The sequence below is a fragment of the Hyalella azteca genome, unplaced genomic scaffold, assembly GCF_000764305.2.
Source record: "Hyalella azteca isolate HAZT.00-mixed unplaced genomic scaffold, Hazt_2.0.2 contig5104, whole genome shotgun sequence".
In the NCBI taxonomy this organism is placed as follows: Eukaryota; Metazoa; Arthropoda; class Malacostraca; order Amphipoda; family Hyalellidae; genus Hyalella; species Hyalella azteca.
The window spans coordinates 216,278-237,451 of record NW_025935305.1 but is presented as its reverse complement, the minus strand read 5'-3'; the positions used below and the strand labels follow the sequence as shown (position 1 = coordinate 237,451).

Sequence of the window (21,174 nt, the reverse complement as noted above, 5' to 3'; positions counted from 1 at the left end):
GACTACTTTAAGTAGATGTATTTCTTGGAATAATCTTCATGAGCGTCTATCCCGGTTTTGTAAGCTTCCCAGGATGTATTTACACCGCATGCCACATGCACTTGGGATTACATCACACTCTAGTCCTCAAAGTGTTAAGATAAAATTGAGTAAGACTGATTATATCAATGGTAGAAATACATTTTATGTACTAATTTCCGTTCAATGAATAAATAAAATAGTTTTCATCTAAAGTTCATAAAAGAATGCGGCAATGACACGATGCAGAACATATACAAACCAAATTTCCTATTTTGATTTAGCTCCGTCACAAAATTTAGGTCGAAGTTTATTTAAGATGAACATCATAATAGATTTGGATTCTCATGACGAAATTCACGACACAAAAGAACGTAATTACGCAACTCACAGCTCGGGGGGTCTGTGAAGGTTGTTAGAACAGAGATTTTACAGAGATTAAGTACAATCTCTTCAACGGATCATGCAGCCTGCCTTATTGAGTTAATAGCAATAAATAAAATATTTGATATATGAAAACTACATTTCATTGAGCGGAATTTCTGTAGATGAGAAGGCTTAGCCTTTAAGCAAACACCTATAACGCGCCATGCATACTGGAACATGTTGGTCGGTAACTTTAGTTACCAGACGACAACTTTAGGCGCCAGGTAGCAAATTTAGGTACCAGACGGCAACTTTAGTTACAGGATGACAACTTTAGTTACCAGACGGTAACTTCACTTACCAGACGGAAACTTCAGTCACAAGACGGTAACTTAAGTTACACGACTGCCACTTTACTTGTCGTGCATCATCTCGAGTTATCAGGCAGTAACTTTAGCTACCAGAACTTAGGTACAGCATTGACGGCAGTGGAAGTAACCGTAAATAAAAGCTTAAGAAGTCAATACACTCACCGAAGAAGGCCAGCATGGCAGTTCTGTTCCTGGCAGAAGGCAGGCCGTCGCTACCCTTCATGAAGGCCTGCGACAAGACGCGAGGAGAAGGCCGGTCTTGCCCAGCCATCATGTATACGCCGTCAGCGTAACTCGCTGGCGTCTTGCGCGTCAGCACCGACTCTGCGTGGCGTAAACGATACATCCATGATTAGTCTTGGATCCATGCTAGTTTATATAGAGATTTTAAAACTCATTGACACTATTACTGTACCTCTTATCAGAAAGCTTGAGAGATTAAACTCAAAAGAAGTTCTCAATAAAACTGGCATTATTTTTAACCAAACATGTTATATAGAGATATAGATACACATTTTAGATCACATACACACATTAAATATTCATTTGTTCCACACAACGTTACTAATGACACGTTAGCTATGGTGGAGTAATTTAGTTTTCCGTCGTTCGTAGATAAACAGTATCGCGATGATAACGAACTTCCAATTTTCTCAAATTTGAGTTAAAAATAAGTACAGAAGAAATGATTAGTGAACAATTAGAATTCTAACGAATATCATAACTACTCACAACTATCATGTATAGTGTATCGCAATTAGGACACGTACGCACTATTCTCTCATAAATTCATGCAGTTGCTACATAATTTAAAACGTGTAAAATGGATAATAAAATCGTATAAAGTTCTCTTATATGAGATTAAGGTTTGATGTAGAGGCGCTAGCGGTGGAGCGGGACACAGCCGAACAACTGCGTGACCAGGAAGTTCAGACGCCTGGAACTGACCGTTCATCCCGTCACTGATGGTCCATACGACGTAAACAACGCGCCGCTGCAGACAGCATTTATGTTTATTGTGACGCACTCGGCATGATAAACGGGACTCTAAGTACAAATACGGTTCAGTGATGGAATGCCACTGAACGATTACTGCACAAATTACACTAAAAAATTCAGAATTTCGAGCTGAATTTACGAGTAGTTTTATTATCACCTCTTATTTTATCTACTCATTTTTCATTATATGGAATGAATTCTCGCGACTGATGCACTCGGAGGCGCTGGTGCAGATCGGGCCGTGCCTAATTCGACAACTGCGATACGCATTCATGGAAAATCTTGGACACGTTATCGGCGTCCAAGTCCTGGCCGATGATTACCCGAACATTATTCTGCTGTTGGGCCGCAGGAAAATAGAAGATATATAGAAAAAAGATAAATGGAAACTGCAGATCATGCAAGATGAAGAGATCACAAGGAAGAATGTCCAGTTCCTGCTTGAGAGCAAACATGACTTGCGGTATTAGCGAATCAAAAATAAAAGTCAAGGTGAAGAGTATTACTGACAGTTCAATTTCATAGGCATGGTCTTTGCAAATCACCACGCCACTTGCATGACATGGTATGGAGTGTGATACGTTATATTAAAAAAAATAAATAAATGAAACTCTCCTTTACACATTTACACTGCAACATAATTGTTTTTATTTCGCAAATAAAAATACTTTCGCATATGAATACAGTTAATAAGCGATAGATTTTAATGGAGTTACTCACGTCATTCATTTGAAAAATCTTCAAAATTCATCGGTACGCCCTAACTCAGGTTTTGGTTATCAAACCACCAAGATAGCTTCATAAAAAATAGATTAACACACGGAATAACTGCGTAAATCGTCTTCCAAAATATTTTGTCATCAATAGGATATTCAATGTGAATCTGCTATTATAAGGATGATTATCAGGATGGATACCCATCTATGAAAAGGACATTTAAGTGGAATACCCTATGCAGAATATGTACGGTATCCAATATGGATGGTAGTCACCACTTCGTCCTGAGGCTATTAGTCTGCCCATGCCAGGTTAACCTCCGTGACTCACCTTCCGGATAAAGTAACCCTCTAAAGTAACCCTCTAAATAAACCTTCTAAAGTAACCCTTTAAAGTAACCGTCAAATGTAATCCTCAATAACCCTTCTCGTGCACCGCGGCTGCCGATATAACGCGCAGAAGAAACCCATTCAGGAAGACGTTCAGGGAAAAAATTCACTTTTGCGAGTGCAGTTGCCTTGAAGAATGCAAACCGTTATCCAAGGCTAAAAAAATACAATCATTCGGAATCAAGATTCAAGAAATGAGTAAACTTAGAAAATATTGGGAAACTCTTTCCATGCGGATAGATGCTAAAAATTATCCAGTCTTCTTCGTAAGAAGTTTTTCCTGCGCAAAGTCTGGAAAAAAATCAAGTATTGAGGCTCACATGATTATAATTTGCTGATATTTCTTCGACTTGCGGTAGCCTGGAACAGTCATTGGGCCAGAGACTGGAACAGTCATTGGGACCAGAGACTGGAACAGTCATTGGGACCAGAGACTGGAACAGTCATTGGGACCTGAGACTGGAACAGTCATTGGGACCTGAAACTGGAACAATCATTGGGCCAGAGACTGGAACAGTCATTGGGACCTGAGACTGGAGCAGTCATTGGGACCTGAGACTGGAACAGTCGTTGGGACCTGAGGCTGGAGCAGTCATTGGGATCTGAGACTGGAACAGTCACTGGGACCTAAGACCGGAACAATCATTGGGACCTGAGACTGGAACAGTCATTGGGACCTGAGACTGGAGCAGTCATCGAGACCCTATACTGGAACAGTTATTGAGACCCTATACTGGAACAGTTATTGAGACCCTATACTGGAACAGTTATTGAGACCCGATACTACTGGAACAGTCATCGAGACCCTATACTGGAACAATCATTGTGACCTGAGACTGTTATCACAGTTCTATTACTGAGGAGCTTGCATGCATGAGGTCCTAGGACAAGCAACAGATTACGTCCAGCTGGCCATCAGAGGCCGGATGCGGGTAATCGAAGGTCGCTACACGGCAACGCTTGTGTTAGACGGAGATATTAAGTGCTACCTGACTAATAACATTATTAGTTCTACTTGAACTTGAGGAGGAGGATTCGTTGACTAAGTTTGTCAGGGATAAGTATAAGACACTTCTCCCTATAGAACTTATTTGGATACGGGGTGGTAATACATGAGTGATACAATACAGGTATAGGCTAAGACGTCGACCGTTAGATCGGAGAAACTCCAACGAGTGTTACATCGCGGCGTGCTAGTTAGTTTCTGGGGGGCCTTATTAAGATGCCCAGCCCTTTTATAGACTTATGACTTCCGTCCCCAAGTTCTTGTCCTCGTGTCACATATGCAGTAAAATCTGTCGACTCAGCGTCTTAGGCAAGCTCTCAGTGTCGCAGTGGACTCAGAGGTAACTAGAACTGCTGGTGAATACATGAGGATTTGTATCCACAAACTACTCGTGGACACTTGGCCCAAACGCGAATCTGGGGCCAACCACTGCATGTTAAGGGGACCGACTACCCTAAAATTTTCAATTTTGGCGTTTTCCGGTTTTTGTGCTCATCTGAAAGCTGGAATTCTGCTCTTTCCAATGGTACCACTGCCATCGCTGTACGCCAATATTTACGTTCATGACGTCTCTCTAAAGGGAAGCGGGTGGGAGAGTTCTTTAACTAATTAGATACAAAGTAATTGGCTGCTGAAATCTTTGAATATAGTTTCTACTTGAGTTGTGCTGCAGTTACATGCTTAGTCTCATCTTAAAGCTGACATTCTCAGCTTTCCAACGATACTACTGCGATCCATGTACGGCAATATTGATGCACACAGCCGGGCTTTAACGGGGGGCGGGGGTGGAGTTCCTTCAGTAAATAGACCTAAGAAAATTACAGCGGCAAGACTACATATATTGGTGTATCTGGCATCTGAGCTCAGTCACCCTCCTAACTTTGTACGGAGAGGTGCGCTACAAGTTGCTGCTTTAGGTCGATAGATATGGTCTTTACGAATCGAATGATATGTGTCTGGATGTTGTAGGACGATATTTGTAGGAGGAGATAGATTTTCTATAGTACCCGTTTTTGTCCGTTTTCTATGAATATCACGTTTTCTATCAATTTTTTTCGAAAAATTCATATGGGCAAAATGTTCTTATTACAACACTTCTCTTTAACTTCACTTCTTGTTTGTCTGTCTGTCTGCTACAAATCTTGTAATCAAAATTTAATACACTTCTACTTATCCTATTGATCTGAAATTTTGCACACTTGTTTAAAGTTGGAGACAATGCATGAATCAAATGTCAAAATAAATGATTTATAGAATTAATTTTTTTTTTAAATATTAAAAAAATTGAAAAAATAATTTTGTCAGCTACAAATCTTATAACTGATATTTGACACACTTTTACCTGTCTAATTGATCTGAAATTTTGCACACTTGTGTGAAGTCAGAGGCAATGCATGAATCAATTAACAGAATAAATAATTTTGAAAAAATTTTATATATTAAAAAATGTATATACATATACCGGTATTAAAAAATTGAAAAATAATTTTTTTTAATTTTCGAAAATTAGATGAGAAATTCATTGTACATCTGTAAGATTGGAGATACCGTACTGGATTCTTTGGAAGTGTTGTCTTTAAAAAGTAATTTTTAAATGTATATTTTTTTACATTTTACGTATGTATGTGAAGTTTCATGATGATCGGATAATAACTGTAGAAGTTTTTCCGGAGGGTAGTCGGTCCCCTTAACGGTGGTTGATAAATGGCCACCGTAATGACGGTTAAGACTTTTATTTGGGAACATTTTCACCCAAAACGAAGAACGCAACAACTCGATGATATATGGAAAATTTTTGTGAAAGTTTTCATCAGGCATAACTAATGTAGGTGGCGACATTTTTGAGAGGGCTAGACAGGAGAGGATAAAAATTTTAGGTTATACTCAGAAAAATGAGCGAGACTTTTATCAAGTAACTGTGCACTTTTTATTCTTGTGTTCGTCATCCTGACTTAGTTTGGCTACTTAAAAAGCGTATCAGTGCTACGTCCGTTCTCTAACTGCCAGTGTTTGGGTGAGGAAGTACATCACTACTTGGACAATGTGACCAATTCATTCTTCCGGGTGTATGTTGTTTTTAGGACCCAGAAATCTGGGCAGCCACTATGTTAATGCGAATTAGAATAAAATTAATTTTGACTGAGCCTGTTAACTGAAAAGTTATTGATCCATCTAACGAAATGAATTAAAATAGATAAGATGTTCATCTAAACGCTTTGTATAACACCAGTATAATGCGATTTGAATGACTTACAAGCATAGGAAAAATCATTAATATTAGTTGCTGATTATTCCCCTTCCTGTTTTATGCTCACTTACTGATTATATATAAACTCTAGGCACAATAGCGCCAGCATGCAGACACATGACGTACAATACATATACATGACGTACAATACATATCCATGACATACAATACATACTATACATGACGTACAATACATATACATGACGTACAGTTTGATTGAAGACTAGAGCATGGTTTTTATTAATAATCTTCTTCGCTTTTCAATGAGCCGAACCAAATTTCTTGCTGGCGATAGCTGAGGCCCTCATTATCAAGAGCGAGTCTCCAGCTATCAACCTCCAAACTACAGGATTCGTCAGGACGCTGAAATTATTTTCAGAGTAATTTTAAGCTAATATTTTAAATTGTATCCACTATACCATTAATATGTACTACTGTCATTTCCAAAATTCAATTTCAAGTGTTGTAAAACCTTTACCAGCTTGATAATGAAAATTGTATTTTCGAAACGTCGCAACCTATTAAAATGTCTTTTGGAAACCTGCTTTTTGATCTCAAGGCGCTAGCAAGAAATTTGGTTCGACTCATTGAAAAGACGAACTAGAAGATTATAAATAAAAAACATGCTCAGGTCTTCAATCAAACTTGCATAAAAGAAAAGCTTCTGCCGAACTACACCAATGACGTACAATATATATACATGAAGTACAATACACATACATGACGTACAACACACATACATGACGTACAATACACATACATGACGTACAATACATGTACAATACATTGGACACTGACCTGTCGAGCCCCAGTCAGGATGTGCCAAGTTGTTGTACCAGCCATCGTAGCGCTGCTTCTCTATGTAGCTCGATGGCACGTCTGCAACATAACAATAAGCATTAAAATAACCATTCAACTTCTGCAAGAATAAACCTGGCAAATTGTTGGGACGTTACGTAACCTTGAGTAAAAAAAAGTGAATAGATGGCGAGTCAATATAGATTATAAATTTTGTTATATAGTTCTAACAACGAAAGTTGTTAGAACTATGCTTATAACTAAGTTCTTAGCATATATATTGTTATATAGTTCTAAGAACGAAAAATGAATTAAGGAGAGCGAAATGATAATTTAATATAATGTATGACATGTACTAATTATTTGAAGCGCATCTCAATATTAATAGAAAATTTTCCTAATAATTAATATTTCAATATCTAAATACACCATATATATGCACAAATTATTGAATATTTTTTTCTCTAGAGCAAAATGATTCTTTTGAATTCGAACAATATGAATTGGAATAATGATGATATATTTCGCGACATGATGAAATTAATCAGTAATGTCATGAATAAATGAATGAAATTAGTTGCATTAATGATGTGTCTGTAAATAATGTCTTCAATTTACATAGGTTACTTCAAAAACGGTTCGGTTATATTCATAATGGTGAAATATATCAATTCAATCAATCATCAGGTAAAATATACCAATTAGTCAGACGTTATATGCAGGACATAGCTAAAAAGAAATGATCACGAGCGTGCGTTAGTAGGTAATTAAATGGTAGCTGATAAAGACTTCAAAGCAGTTCATATTGTAAGTAATTAAATGGTAGCTGATGAAGCGTTCAAAGCAGTTCATATTGTAAGTAATTAAATGGTAGCTGATAAAGACTTCAAAGCAGTTCATATTGTAAGTAATTAAATGGTAGCTGATAGAGCGTTCAGAGCAGTTCATATTGGTAAGTAATTAAATGACAGCTGAAAATTAAAAAAAAAGTTAATTGAAGCAGTTCTGTTCAATATCAAATGGAAGCATTCGCCAATTAATTCATATACTAAATAACTCAGTAAATTAATTTAATGTTCGTTGGAAGACACATCACTTACAAACATGCAAGTAAAGCAGCTAATTCATCGACGATTTGCGATTTCTTAACAACCATTCATAATTAAAACCGATATTATTTTAATAAAGATTATGATACATTATTTTAGACAAAAATCATGTTTGAAAAATTGTGCGTTTGCGCGTTGTTTCTAACTAATAGATGTTTAAGATCAAATAAATCTTAGGCAATCATTTTAAAGTAAATCAAATAATAAAAATATTCAGTTTCAAATTAAAAAGAAAAAGTTGAGCGTTTAGAGATCTGAACGGCAAAACAATGTACTTCAAGCGACCCAAACCTTTTGCGACTTCATCGTGAAGTTAATAAACAAGTTACGTAAACAATAATAACTATGAGCGTAATAAATGACCTATTTCAACGCATAACGCACGTGATATCGCATTAGTATCATCAATACATGCACGATAATACTAATGATGCCTTTGAACAAATCAATAGGATTAGTATCATCAATACATGCACGATAATACTAATGATGCCGTTGAACAAATCAATAGCATTACTATCATCAATACATGCACGATACTACTAATGATGCCGTTGAACAAATCAATAGCATTAGTATCATCAATACATGCACGATACTACTAATGATGCCGTTGAACAAATCAATATTGTGTTGGTAATAAGACTCGTAAAAACGAGGCCAAGTAAGGCAAGCGAGTGGAGCTGGACTCTCTCTCCTGGACGCATTGATTGCAATAGGTCGAACACCGCGGCTTCTGTACGTCTTAGACGAGCTCAACTCAAGGACTCCACCACACCCAAGAAAACCTATACATGCAGAGGCTAACATTCTCTATTTGAATAGATTTTGTCAGAAAAAAGGGGAAAGTAGTGTAGTGTAGTATGGAAGAAATTAGATATGATATGCCAATGCAGCGGTTAACGTTCTTTATTATAATACATTTTGTAAGGAAAAAGGGGGAAGTAGTGTATTGTAGTGTGGAAGAAATTAGATATGAAATGCCAGAAAAATGTGGGGGGAAATCTTCCGAGTATAGCACAGCTTTACGCGTCAAAGATATATACCCACAGATGCTTCTTCATTGCTAGTATCAATGATAAGCATCATTAAAAAGCCAGATATATTCGAAATTTTTTGAAACAGCAACAGTCTGGAACGCAATGTATCCACTTACAGTTGAAAATAAACCGAAAGATATTTCGCTGTTGAAAGTAAAATTACGAGCACATGTATAAATGTTAGAACAAGTACGCTACAGACATCGAAGTTACCCTATTTTGGCTACGATAAATGAGGGACTATAGGAAAGCAATTGTTGGAATGACGTCTGGACTTATTACTTGGAAAACAGGAGAGAAATTAAAGCTATCAAGGCTTCAAATACGGATGAGTTCTAGCTTTATTTGGGCCGCAAAGGATGGAGGCTCATTACATTTAATGTTGCAGCCGATGGCCCATGCGAGGAGGCCTAGCTTGCAACCCACCATCAGGGATGCCGTGAGGGATTGGTAGTTCCTCAGGGACGGCCATGAGCAGAGAAAAAGAGGGGGTAATGAATAATGCGGCTATGAATAATGAGGAAATGAATAATGAGGAATTGAATAATGAGGAATTGAATAATGAGGAATTGAATGAGGAATTGAATAATGAGGTAATGAATAATGAGGTAAAATGAGGAAATAAATAATGAGGAAATGAATGATGAGGAAATGAAAATGAAGTAATAAATAATGAGGAAACAAATGAGGAAATGGATAGCCAGTCAAGCGTCGAGGGTTTAGTTATCCCTCAGGGCAAGCCATCAATAGTAAGATGGATAAATAATTCCGGGTATTCTCAAGGAAAAATATGGTAAGGAATGCAAGCAGGAGAAATTTTTCGACTCTATCGCATAAACAAAAACGCAAAAGGGAGAAATCTCGAAGTTAAAACTGCGAGTGTTCAGGGTAAAAATCGAGGATTGCTCATCCACTGGGCTCTCAGTAGTCAAAAAATAATTGCGGATCATAAAAATTATCAAAACCAGGCAAGAGAAACTGGATGAAGAACACGCTGATCACCTGATGCGCGTCGTCCGGCAATAAATGTAAGAAATAAAACTGAAATGTAACAATTGCTGCGAGGAAATTTGACCATATAATATTATTTATTTAGCAATGAGATTAATTTTTTTAAAAAAATATTAACTCTTGTAGAAGCGATTTCCTCCATGCAGCATGCATTGCCTCCATATGGAATGGTTTCGCACTGCTACTAAAGCGAATACTTAGCACGGAATTCATGTAAATCATTTTACTGCACCAAACGAATGAGCGACTTTCGTCGTGTTACGAATTTTCGAGAACTTCATTCTCCGTGTTTGTGATGCGCCACAAAACCGAAGTGGTTACAAAATGCAGAGGCTGAGACGGGCACCGGGCAAGAAAAGAAGATTGTAATCAGCCGACGGTCCGTTGAGGCTCTTGAAAGTGCGGGCGTTATCTTCGATCCGAGAAAATAGCTTGAGGATGTGGAGTCGCAAAAAATTCCCACCTGCCGAGTTTTAAAAATATAACTTCCTAATTTCCATTCGATCAAAATTCGATAAGTTGATTCGTTAACATTTTAGCCGGAAGAAATAAATTTTTAAAACAATCCTCTTCGGGAAACCCTGGAAAATATTTCGTGACCTCTCGACAGATGGCGAGTCAAGAACTGTTAAGCCTATAGCATTGTAAGCAATGAGCCCGAGCGTCCGCAGCCAGAGTAGGCTCTCGAGGCGGCCTAACAAATCATGCCAGCACAACCGAAACGAAAAAAAATGCCGGTGGAAAAATTCATCCAATGCTGGTCTTCAGAGCACCTGCTGTGACAAAAGACTCCCATTCCTCTTGCTCAGCTTGTGACAAATTGTAATGAAAAAACCAGCGACGAAAAAGGAAGAGGTGAGTCGACGGTAATTAGTGTCACCCTCACAAAAGGCGATGGCAAAAGAATGAAAACAAATCGCCGTTCACAATTTCGCCAACAAATATTCTGATAAGAGCGTGTGTCCGCAAATGTAAATATTTATTGCTGCATGACGCTTTCGACACGCCCTCATTCCTGGATATACACAAACACGCAGTCATTGTCGTGTAATCGTGTTTGGAATCACTTGATCAAGAGACGAAATTGAGTCCCAAGCATGTCGTGATGAGTCGCTTTCACTCGACGCAAAGTTCTTGGGCACATTCCTGGAAGCCGAGCCTCTTACAGCAGCAGTAGCAGGAGAAAGCTTAATGATTAAGGTCCAACCTGCCAATCGTCTTAGCGTAAATTGGAAACATTCGGCACTAAAAAAATCACAGCGATCGGCTGGATCGGTCTCAGCATGCCACTCAATTCTCGCGTTAATTGAGGTTTTTGAGGCAGAGAGAACGCAATCCTGTGAGGCCTGGTAGCCTCACATTGGCTACGATTGGTAGCCTCACATTGGCTACGATTGGTAGCCAATGGCTCTTTATGGCCATTTATGCATATAGCCTTTTATGTGTACAATACAGTATGATACAATGTACAGATTCACTGAGAGGTTAAAAATATTTTCTAATTTTGCTTGTTTGTTATACCTGAAATCAACATCTTTATTTCTAAATAGAGGTAAGAGATTCTTTTAATAGATTACTAAGGATTTTATTGTAATTGAGTCAGTTCCACGTCGCCCAAGCGATAGTGAAGAAGAAAACTTCTGTATCAAAGTACAACGCATTCAAATGCAATATACGAGTTATATATATATAACTTTAGACTTCATACTTAAAAAAAGGAAGGCGATCGCAAAATCATCACTGAAATTTTATAGCCGGGCCAGAAATTATGGCAAACGCCAGATCTGCTCCCACAAACCCAGTGTGCAATTAGTGGCTTAAAAATCCTTGACTTAGAACTTTTACTCGCCGAGCCTGCAGAGCCGACGAGCAGGTAGGCCTATCACAAGGACTCAAATAAAGTGGCGTCATATGTCTTATCTTATCAGGAATATTCAATGCTAAACATGCGCGACTGTCGAGCACATTAAAGGAAAGGCAAGACATGCACGACAGTCGAGCGCATTAAAGGAAAGGCAAGACATGCTCCAGACTAATCCTGCGTCAAGGCTCAGCCACACGTATGCTCGTGTTCCAGGAAGCCTGGAACAGCAACGCTGGTCACGGAAAGCGAGGGCAGACGTGCGTGTTAGGCACCGCTACCATCAATTAGAGGCACTGCAACACGGCCTTCGTCTTAGCTAATATCTACAACACGCGGCAGTGCAATGCTAAGTCATTAGCAGAGCAATGCAGAGCGCGGCAGTGCTCTACAACACGCTGCAGTCAGCAGTGCTATATCAAATGCTCTGTCAAGTGCTCTGCGGTTCAAACTGTCGGTGCCTTCTTTGCAGTAGATAAGTCTGATGTCACTAAACGCGAAATTGGCAAATAAATGTAATAATTACGTTGGCGTTAAGCTTTTAAAATTAATCATTACAAACGAATACAATTCTATTGTAGAGATACTTAAATAGAGAACGAAAAGTATTACTCTAGCATAATAACTACTATGACACAACAGGGAACTACAGTTAATTAGAAACAATATATCGGGAAAAATATCAATAAAAATATATCATATTTTGTCTGGAGGACTAGAGTTCGACTATGAGATTAAAACTGAATCATTTGCATCTCTTACAGCCCACTGCCGTATGAGTGTAACGCTATGATTAATGGTTGACGAAGCGAACACAGTCTTATGAGAACTGATATATGAAGACCTTGAAGACGTTTAACATCTTCAGGCTTGGTGGTTAAGCTTGATGCATGAGTAAGATGAGCTCTGTGGTCAAGGTTCTGTATAATGAGAGTTAAAAACATATTAACGATTGTAACTGAACTTCCACTGAGAAGGTTAGATTTATACCAAAATCAAAAATTTTGCGGTAAATTCGACATGAGTGTGGCAACATTTTGAAGGATTTAATTGCGGATTTATTTGTTATAGGATTTCAAGTTTAACGCTAAAAGCTCGCCACGAACAAACCTATATAGCTGGAACGTGAATTTGCGGTTAAGGTGAATCTTACGGTCATCGTAGAAGCTTCTGAAAATGCAGTAGGTACCTAGCTGCAGTGCGACATCTGCACGGCCGGTAAAACTTTCCATCGCGAAAAGAAATGCGCGGTGAGCGCAATTGGTGCTCGCTCAAAAACAATAGGCAAGTCATCAATATAATAGGTACGAAGTGAGCACCTCAGGTCGAGAGTGAGAGCTGGCAGGATCTGTAGAGTACCAGCATATCTTCATGAATATTAATGTCTTCCTGAGACAAATAAAGAACAGCCCATTCTAACTCGCAACAAACAGGCGGGCGGAAAAAAGCAAAGCGCTTTCGCTGTGAGGCCTTCCTAAATTATAGACCTTCTATCCCGAGCGCCGATAGCATCCACTGGCATTATTCAGGTGTGCAAATTACAACACCGTTAATAATAGGCGGCACAGACATGAGACCTAAACAACTGAATCTTATTCAATGAGATATTCAAGTTAGTGCTCATATTTTGAAATAAGATGCCTCTCTCTGTAAGAGACGAGGCGGTTACATTTGTATTTAAAAATTCAGTAAAGGCTGAGTGGCTCAACATCCTCGCCGCGCACTGATGCGTGGCTTGCTGATGAGGAGGACAAATATTTAAATTCTATGCATTTGCATTCATCAGTAGAAAAATGAGTTAATATTTTTCTGTTAAAATAATACTTGGAGGCCATGAAGTACGGCAATTATGGAACACAGTTTAGTTACCAGCAGAAAGTTTACCTTGTAATTCAACACACATGAGGTGTTAGTTATAGTATTATAAAGAACCAGTATTTTTAATCATGCTGATCTTCTTTTTGCTAATCAGAATTTTTAATGTTGCTGGTGATTAATAATAATTAATTAATGTTGCTGGTGATTTTAATGTTGCTGGTGATGATAAAAAATTCATTCATATTCACAGGCTGACACATTTAAATGAGTTTGCTAGAGTGACATTAGAGAGGTCGTAGGTAATTTGAATAGCTCTTACAACGTTTTCATTGTCACATAGAAGCATATACAGACGTTATATAGCTTCAGTAATTAATGAAGCGCACATAGCGGGTTAGTTACAGTTATTTGGGTTATATAGCTTCAGTAATTAATGAAGCGCAAGCGCACATAGCGGGTTAGTTACAGTTATTTGGGTTATATAGCTTCAGTAATTAATGAAGCGCACATAGCGGGTTAGTTACAGTTATTTGGGTTAGTGTACAGCCGACGCGTAAAAATGTTATCAAGCAAGGCTGATTATTTTTAAGAAGCACTTATAAAAATACTGAAGGAAAAAGCCCCGAGGTTACACAATGAAGCAGCGTACGTGCATGAGTTTGTTACGATGGTACTTACTGAAAGGTATAGAAGGTCTCTCTACTGCGGGGGGTCAGGGGGGGGATGGGAAGAAATAAATAAGGTTACAGGGTGCATAACACAAAATAATAATAAAGATTAGGAAGAAACAATGGATGCTATCTACACATTTATGTTTTATTATATTTATATGATTTGGCGCTGCTGAGAATGATCGAAATGCTGAGAAAAAAGCCTCAGTCCTCGCTATTTAAAAATTTCCTCGCTATTTAAAAATTTTTAAAAAATTTTAAAGCCTCGCTATTTAAAAATTTCCGATGTTCTATTCGTAAAGATTACCGAAGATCAAATGGGATTCATGACATGCACCTCTTTATTAGAGGATAATAGATACAATAAAATAGAATAACTCGTGTACTCAATTAAGTGACATTTCAGAGCAAACGCCAAATCAATCTATTACCATTATAATTTAGCGAATAACAACAACTATTGCTACTCAGAACTGTTGTGTTAAAAGAAAACCAACATCACCCCCTTAATAGAAGTGCGTCAAAACTAAATACCAAATTATTTACATTTATTCAAAGGTGAATTCATAAATTATTTACACACAATAGTAGTAAATTCACGTAGATAAGTAACTGCGAGATCATGAAATGACTAGCCATGTTATTGATTCCATAACTTTATTATAATTACAGTGGGAAGAGCAAGAAGGAAATTTATGCACACATCAAAAACACGAGAAAGATTTAAAGTCATAAGAAAATAAAAATTCATGTCTGGAGAAGACAACATGAATTCATGTGTAAAGAAGACGAATAAATTTAGGCATAAAAAAGGATGAATTTAGGTTGGAGAAGGTAAAGAATTTAGGTATAGCAGAAGGAAACAACAAATCGAGAATATAGTATAACTAATAAAAAAATAATATTGAAGAGCTTACTTATATTACAAAAACACAAACAGGCTTAAAACAGATATTACATCGAAGTCTTGAACATTGCAACAAGTCAAAGTCTCAGGTTTAAAGTTGATTAAGTCAGGTGATGGGTAGGCCGTGCTGAGGCGTCACTGGCTGAGAGATGGATGGTTGTCAGGATGAAAATTATTTAATAAATAATGTAAGTTTTCAGGTATAGCTAATGACCGAAATAATCTGACATTATTGCAAGGAGAAGACAAAAGCTAATCATTGTATGCTAAATCACCAAAATGGACTACATGCAAATCAATCATGTAAAAGAGTGAAGTGAATTAAATAAAAAATGTTTAGATGGAAGTACAACTGACCACGTCGAATTCAATTAGAAAATTCGCAGGAAATTAAAGAAATACAAAGAAAAGTGCAGCAAACGATTTTATTGTTTGCATTATATACATAAATTAATTGCACTATATAAATAACTTTCACGATATTAATGGCATATATACCTCAAAACTTCTCGTTTTGTTTCATAAAGAAACGTGAAGAATACACGAGGAAATGACGCAGCTAAATTCTTATTCAGACTAAAGACAGCAAAAACTGTTGCGGTGCTTCCGGAAGACCAGGCAAGACACCGCGGCCTTGGAGCGTCGCACAGCAGGGCCATCGCTGCATAGATACTGCCATGGATGTATGGTTAGGTGGCGAGCCTAACCGTTATTATCTACAGCCATGGATGTATGGTTACGTGGCGAGCCTAACCGTTATTATCTGCAGCCATGGATGTATGGTTAGGTGGCGAGCCTAACCGTTATTATCTACTGCCATGGAAGGATGGTTAGGTGGCGAGCCTAACCGTTATTATCTACTGTCATGGATGGGTGGTTAGGTGGCGAGCCTAAGCGTTATTATCTACTGTCATGGATGGGTGGTTAGAATATGGGCATTAATAAATTAACTTAGCTTTGAGTTTCGTCAGAGTATGACGGACATTAATAATTTAACTTTGTTCTGAACTTCATCAGAGTATGACGGACATTAATAATTTAACTTTACTCTGAACATCATTAGAGGATGGCGGACATTATTATTTTTAAAATAATAATTAAATAATAATTTAATAACATTTCATGACAGAGGTAGCTCCCACTACAGGTATCCAGCCATTAATTTTTATTTCAACCTACAATGAAAATTAACTTCAACTGATACTACATCTTTCGGTAAAGTATTTGATTTCTAACGAGAAAAAAGTGTTCTGTGCATGAACAATGATTAAAATGCTTGCATATCGTCGTAACATGTCCATTAACATGACTACCGTACATCACGTCATAACATGTCCATTAACAAGACTGCATCACGTCATAACATGTCCATTAACATGACTACATCACGTCGTGACATGTCCATTAACATGACTACATTACGTCGTAACATGTACATTAACATGACTGCATCACGTCGTGACATGTCCATTAACATGACTACATTACGTCGTAACATGTACATTAACATGACTGCATCACGTCGTAAGTTAACATGTCCATTAACATGTCTGCACCCCTTTGTAACATTCACGTAACTGCATCTAATCAAGTCGTAACATGTTACATAATTTGTTAATATTTTCATTATTTGTCAAGAGTTATACGAAAAACCTTGTCTAAGTTTTAGCGCTTTGGCTATGCAAGCAACGGAGGAGGCGTTAGTAAACCTTTAAGTTGTACTTCACGGAGTTATTATGAAGTAAATAACATATTTTCACAGCGTAAAGTTTTGTTGCGTAATGCGTAGCATTTCGAGATCGGAAGGCAAATGCCAGCAGAATGCACGTGCTAATAAATGCTGCATTTAGTAGCCGCTGTCACATGCAGTGTTCTACTTTCTATTCGTGAACTAACCTAACCTTCCACTTTATTTCCACTACATGAAATTCTCCCGCAAATTTTCCAGTCGGTGCATCAATTTAAAGTGATATATAACCAGGAAATGTTTCGCCACATACAGACATCACTGATCAAAGGAGATTTAAGAACCTCGGTTGGCACATATATTACATTATTTAGTAGCATTAATGCGATGACTTGTAGAAACATGCTCAATAAACTGCCTACAATATCGACCTGCGAAGTTGCGATGCCGTTCATCGTCGTGATCAACGTAGCACGCACGACTCTAATTGCCGCGCTACAATGACAGACGATGAAGGGAGGAGCAGTTCGACGGTGAGGCATGCTTGCCGTCAAATATCTTAAGTTAAAGTTCGCAATTATAGCAGCAAAATAACATGGACAAAAATTAGCCAAACATTCATAAGGGCTAAATTATTCTTTGGGCATCTGGGCTAGATTTTAATTGTTTCCGTGAATCACCTTTTAACTAAATTAAACAGAGAAATATATCTCACATGAATTTCAATTCTCATGTTCCGTCGCACGTTATATTGGTTCTCGTTAATTTGAAAATATTAATGAAATTTTACAAGAACCATCACAAAAGAGTTACGTGTACCAACCGGGTTAATTACTAACTCCGTGAAGCCGACTCCTCCCGTAAGATAGTCTTTAGTTGTCTGAATTTGTAAAAAGAAATCCATCGATTTGTCTTTATTATCGGTAAATCGTTTAATGCAAGCCATCAGAAGTCGATAAACAGGAAATGACGTAGCACGTAAGATCAGCCTATACGTAGGCCTGCTTCATTTCAAGCAAAGTCGGCGGAATGACATTGAACTTTAGAAAAAAACCTTAGCAGCGGCCACTGGCCCAGCGTAGGTGTTGCAAGACCCCTGCATATGCTCCCATGTAATGGCCACACCGACTGCACACAACTCCGCAGCACCGATATCTCTAGTGAAACGTACCTCCGTGACACCGAAACTGGAAGAAATAGCTTTTTAACGTATTTTGATTTCTCAGGGCAAAATGACTTCATTAGTAATTCCTACATTTTAGGTAATGGACAAAATGTTTACTTCTAACTAGATGCAAAATTATTTAGAATAACTTTTATATAATAATTTCGAATTGTAAACTGTCTCATGACGTGCTCGGACAGGAGATGAGGAGGAAACTAGATCGACAAAACAAGACCTCGTGTCGCCAAAAGATCGATCAGATCGCTAACACAAGACGTCTTGCCGGCGACAAGAGATTGCTAAGATTCACATTCCACGAGAGAATACGTCTTGTCGACAAGAGATCGATTAGATCAACAAGACTAGACGTCTTGCCGACAAGAGATCGATTAGATCAACAAGACTAGACGTCTTGTCGACAAGAGATCGATTAGCTCAACAAGACTAGTCAAGACTAAACGTCTTGTCGACAAGAGATCGATTAGATCAACAAGACTAGACGTCTTGTCGACAAGAGATCGATTAGATCAACAAGACTAAACGTATTGTCGACAAGACTTATTACATCGTCGATGCTTTTCGATCGTCGCTCAGCGCCTCGTCTCTCGAGGAAACTAATTCAGGTCGCATGCCATTGTCTTGGGGATGGAAATAACTCCTAGAACCACTCTTTTCGAAGACAAGCAATTTTTTCTTAACCTCACGAGTCTTTCTCTAGCGATATTTCTTACGATATTCACGTAAATTATAGATTCATTCCAATTTTATTAAGCCTTTACGATTTTATATCATCGAGAGCTCCAATTTAAAAATTTCAATCCCCGTCTTTCAGAAACTCTTAAGCTCGCAATCGCCGCCTTCACGTATAGAATTAGAAGAAATAAAATGCTTGAGATCTTCTGGGCATGTACATGAAATCAGTGAAGCACTCAATGGAACTAAATTGAATGATGTCGTAAAATACTCGCATGTATATAGTACAGCTGAGGGAATTGTTGAGAGTTTGCAGAGCAAGGCTCGGATCATCGATCTGTTCACCAGGAAACTTTGCGAAGCTTGATGAGTTACTGAAATTAAAATTAGAATTCAAAGTGAAATCTGATTACACATTTGAGAAAGCATTTGTTCTCATTGCGCTCATGTCATCAAAAGGTTAGTAAATGGTCAGTAATAAATGACAATAAATGATCAACAAATTCGATAAACAAACCTGCTGAGGGAGTTAACCTCTGTTGAACCTTTTTTTATACACGAGGCTTGCAATACTTTGTATCGCTGAAATCTCGCCCGAATGCATCCATATGCTTGAGGCTAGCGCATGAAGTAAGCAGCCGACATCAAGATAAGTTCTTACGATGTAGGAGCGCCTCACATGTGAATTTCCCAACGGCTTCGCATCTTGAAGGAAAATAATCCCGTGTTCCCAGGCTAAACCATCCGGCCTTGCCTCTGTGTCTGGGTATTCCCTCTAGTTAGGTAAGGGTTACTAACATGCATGTATAACTAATTTAGAACTAACAGAATAACATCTCAGACTTACAAACTTATAGTTATTGAGGCCCTTGCCCTCTGGTTTGTCCGGCCCAACCCCTGCTGCTCGTCCGGACGTGAGGCGAGTGGTAAAGAACCAAGTCCCCAGAGAGTGGACAACAGAAAAATAACAATTCCGTGGGTGCATGCGTTTCGATTTATTGATCACATACAATCCTCTGCTCCAAAATGAATAAAAAAATAAATCGCGTTCGAAAATTTTTCCTATTTCGCAGCAAAAAAAGCCCGCTACACATATTAGAATGTACGACCGAATGGACGAGAAATGCCCAATTGTGGCCAAGCGGAGGCAGATTCTGATCAAGAGTTTCACAGAACAGGCTTGGCTCGCCCGGCAGACCAGCGCTACGCCTACACATTTACCAGCAGAGGGAGACCGCCGCGAGGTATTGACCCTAAATAACAATTTAAGTCAAGTCCAAATTTCGCTGACCTCAATATAAAAAGCTGGCAAATTACGAATGTGAACATAAATTCTTATGAAAATGTCTTTGGGCGAAAACTTAATGACGTCGGTTGTTAATAAAAGCCATTCAAGTGTTATAACTGGTCGCAGGTGTGAACCTGATAATAGAATAATGAGAAAGCGCCCAATGAAAAACAAATGTGCATGTAATGTGTGTTATTTTCAAGATCATCTTTGAATATAAATTAAGGATTGAAGAATTAAAAACCTATAGCCTTGGTTTTGCACAAAGGCAGCAATTTACCTATAATTTAAACATCGTTTCGCTTGACTTCAATTGGAAAAAAACTTATTCGTACGTAACAATGTAATATTTTAGGTGAATTTCTGTTGATACGTTGAAAGGAAGAAATTAGTTTTACGTATAAAATAATGCGATAATTAAGTTGTACTAAAATTCACTTGGCAATTGATAACGTAATCACTGGAAGGGTGTAATACTATATTAGTCATTGGAATTAAAGTATATTTACTGACAATTCCTAACCTTTCAACTTAGGAACTACATGCAATAAACACACTGTAGATTGTACACTAGTAGGGCTAATTATTAGCCCTACATTAGTGGGCTAATTTAGCAATCGTAGAGGCTATTTACAGTTGGGAAATTCCCAGAGCGCAAGCGTAGCATACATACGCAGCGCACAACCACATGCGTCCGGCCGCGCGATAAAGCGGTTGTCAACAAGTCGCTTGAGATCAAAACAATTAACAGCGAAGACCACTTTAATATGTCAAGTATTCCGGCCGGACGGAAAATATACATCATATCACTAACTAGAGGAAATTTCCTCTCTAATTCAAACAAAGAAAATTACTCCGCTCAGGCTACCGCGGGACTTTCCGCCTTTTCTTGACACTCGGTACAAATGATTTGCAGTAAATTACTGTTATGTTCAGTATTTTTCATCCTGGATCAATAACGAATGACATGATTGAATGAGGCAAAAATAACAAGCAAATTAATTTTTCTAGC

The 21,174-nt window shown here is 38.1% G+C and overlaps 1 protein-coding gene across 1 annotated transcript in view; it reads right to left on the bottom strand.

Annotated features, from left to right (window-relative positions):
* LOC108668232 (dual oxidase) overlaps window positions 1-21,174 on the bottom strand; it is an 84,322-nt gene that overhangs the window by 50,891 nt on the left and 12,257 nt on the right. The window contains exons 2-4 of the mRNA XM_018155404.2: window positions 14,430-14,453; window positions 6,913-6,993; window positions 918-1,079 (exon numbers count right to left, since the gene is read on the bottom strand). Of these exons, the coding sequence (XP_018010893.1) occupies window positions 918-1,079; window positions 6,913-6,993; window positions 14,430-14,453 (267 nt within the window). The remainder of the gene's footprint in view (window positions 1-917; window positions 1,080-6,912; window positions 6,994-14,429; window positions 14,454-21,174) is intronic.